Source organism: Nothoprocta perdicaria, unplaced genomic scaffold (genome assembly GCF_003342845.1).
Source record: "Nothoprocta perdicaria isolate Ctin4 unplaced genomic scaffold, notPer1 scaffold_372, whole genome shotgun sequence".
NCBI classification, from domain to species: Eukaryota; Metazoa; Chordata; class Aves; order Tinamiformes; family Tinamidae; genus Nothoprocta; species Nothoprocta perdicaria.
The window spans coordinates 157,129-159,403 of NW_020455613.1; the positions used below are offsets into that span (position 1 = coordinate 157,129).

General features: G+C 73.0%; 1 protein-coding gene across 1 annotated transcript in view; it reads right to left on the reverse strand.

Moving 5' to 3' along the window:
* RAMP2 (receptor activity modifying protein 2) overlaps window positions 1–861 on the reverse strand; it is a 2,789-nt gene extending 1,928 nt beyond the window's left edge. Inside the window, exons 1-2 of the mRNA XM_026044589.1 lie at window positions 779–861; window positions 325–473 (exon numbers count right to left, since the gene is read on the reverse strand). Of these exons, the coding sequence (XP_025900374.1) occupies window positions 325–473; window positions 779–861 (232 nt within the window). The remainder of the gene's footprint in view (window positions 1–324; window positions 474–778) is intronic.
* Between the last annotated feature and the right edge of the window lie 1,414 nt (window positions 862–2,275).

Here is a 2,275-nt window from a genome sequence, read left to right on the forward strand (position 1 = left end):
GCGGAGCGGCGCTGCCCGGGCCGCCCCGAGCCGCCGAGCGCAGCCGCGCCGGGACCACGGAGGGGCCGCAGCCCCGGCCCCCGTCCACTCTCCCCTGCCGCAGCTGGAGCCGGCGGGAGCTCGTGCCAGGGAGACACCCAGTGATGTCAGCGCGGCCCCGGGCCAGCGCCGGCGTCCCCGGGGCTGGGGCCGAGCCCCGCCGCCCTCAGCCGTGCTGCGCTCCGGCCCCGTGCAGCGCCAGGGCAGCCGCGAAGGGAACGAGGCAGCCCAGGGCTGCTGCCAGCGCTGCCACCGTGCCCCGGGGCAGCCCCTCTGCACCGTCACCATCACCGTCACTGCCACCAGCCTTGGTGCAGCCGCTGAAGTGGTCGGTGTGGAGCTGCATGAAGAAGGTGTCCAACACGGCGCTGGGCCAGGGGCAGCCCAGCACCTCTGCCAACAGCTCTGTGCAGTTGGAGAGGTCGCTGTAGATGCTGCGGGCAGAGGGGGTGATGCTGGCAAGGCAGATCGCCCCACTCTGGCCTCGAGCATGAGCTTGGCCTGGCTTGCAGCTAGCTCTGCCCGCAGGCCAGGCTGCAGCCACCAGCATGTGCTGGCTGTGAAGAACCGGGCACTCTGCGCGGCTCCGGGTGGAGAGCTCATGGGTGCTCACTGTGGCCAGCGACAGGCATTGCTTGCTGCTGGTGGAGACCAGACCCACCTGCCTACGTGGTCCTAGTGGTAGTGGGTGCCCTTGGAGATGGTGGCAATGGCAGCGTGGAAGGGGGCCCAGCAGTACAGGGAGATCCAGCCACGGTAGGTGTCGAGGCAGCGGCCCAGCCCTTCCAGAACCTCCAGCAGGCCTGGGGGGAGCCCAAGCATCGGTGTCGGGCTGGGCTTGGTGCTGCAGAGGATGACAGCTTCTACTCACCATCCTCGTCCAGGTAGATGTAGTAATCTGGAGGGATGGGTGGCACTGAGGTGGGGACAATTCCCCCAATTACAGTCCCCCAGGATGGTGCAGGTGCCAGGGCAGTGCTGCCCAGGCCCCACCGGAGCAAGAGGAGCAGGAAGCATCGGAGCAACGGTGACCAGAGCAGCATCCTCCCCTCCAGGGCATGCGTGCCAGTCCAGGGAGCAGTGGCTCCAGAGATTTATTGGTATCATGGGGGCTCACAGCCCCCACTGCCCGCACCAGAGCCAATGGTTGGGAAGGTTGGGAGGCAGCAGGGCTGTCCGAGTGGGCCTGACTCAGCAGGCACTGCTGCAAAGACATCAGATAAAGCTGCAAGGAGACTAAAGCTGCAAGGTCAGGACAGGAGGCCTGGGGGCTGCACTGCCACCAGGGGCACCAGCCCCGCCGGGGGCACCTGCACCGCGCGGCTTCATCTCCCCCAGTGCTGGCACCGCGTGCCTCCGGAGCACAGGGCTGCAGGAGGATGCAGTGGGGTGAGCGCGGTCCAGCCGGGCTGGGCTCCCTGCCCTCCCAGCCTGCCGGGAAGCCGCAGCCCCAGGCCCCGCACCCTGTGAGCCCTGCGCAGCTGCACGTTGGCCCCGGCCCCGGCGGGGGGACTGCGTGGCAACACCGGGGAGGGAACAGCCGGGGCAGCGCATGGAGAGAGCAGCCGAGGAGCCGCGGGGAAGGAAGGGGCCGGGCGGCGGGCGAGGCGCCAGCTCGGGGCGCGCTGGGTGGGGGGAGCCCGCGGAGCTGCCCCCGCCCGACGGCTCCTCGCGGCGCCCGTCCTGGCAGCCAGGCCCGGCCGGCGCTGCCGCCCCAAACAGCCGCTTCCTGCCCGGCGCCGCCGCAGGAAGCGCGGCCGCCCGGTGGGCGGCGGCCCAGCGCGGGGCGGGCGGCCCTGGGCCGGCAGCGGGTGCGGGGAGCCCGGGGCAGCCGGGGCGCTGCCCAGTGCGGGATCCGGGCAGAGGCTCCGCAGGACCCTGGGGCAGAGAGTGGCCCCGCCGGGCCGCACGGGCCGCACCGGGACAGGTCCCAGGACACTCCCTCGCGGGACTCCCCCCCCCGCAACCGGCACCGCGCGTGGGACCCGCCTCGGGGGACCCCGCTGCGCGACCCGCGGAAGAGACCACGCCCCCTCGGCAGAAGCCACACCCCCGCGGCGGAGCCCCGCCCCCAGCAATAGAAGCCCCGCCCAGCGCGGCACGGGGGCGTGGCTCAGTGGGGCGGGGCCGGAGGCCGCGCAGGCGCCGTGGCAGCCCCGTACCCCCCCCCCCGCGCGGCGCGATGGCTGAGGAGTGAGTGCGGGGCGGGGGCGGGGCCTGGGGGGCGCGGGCGGGG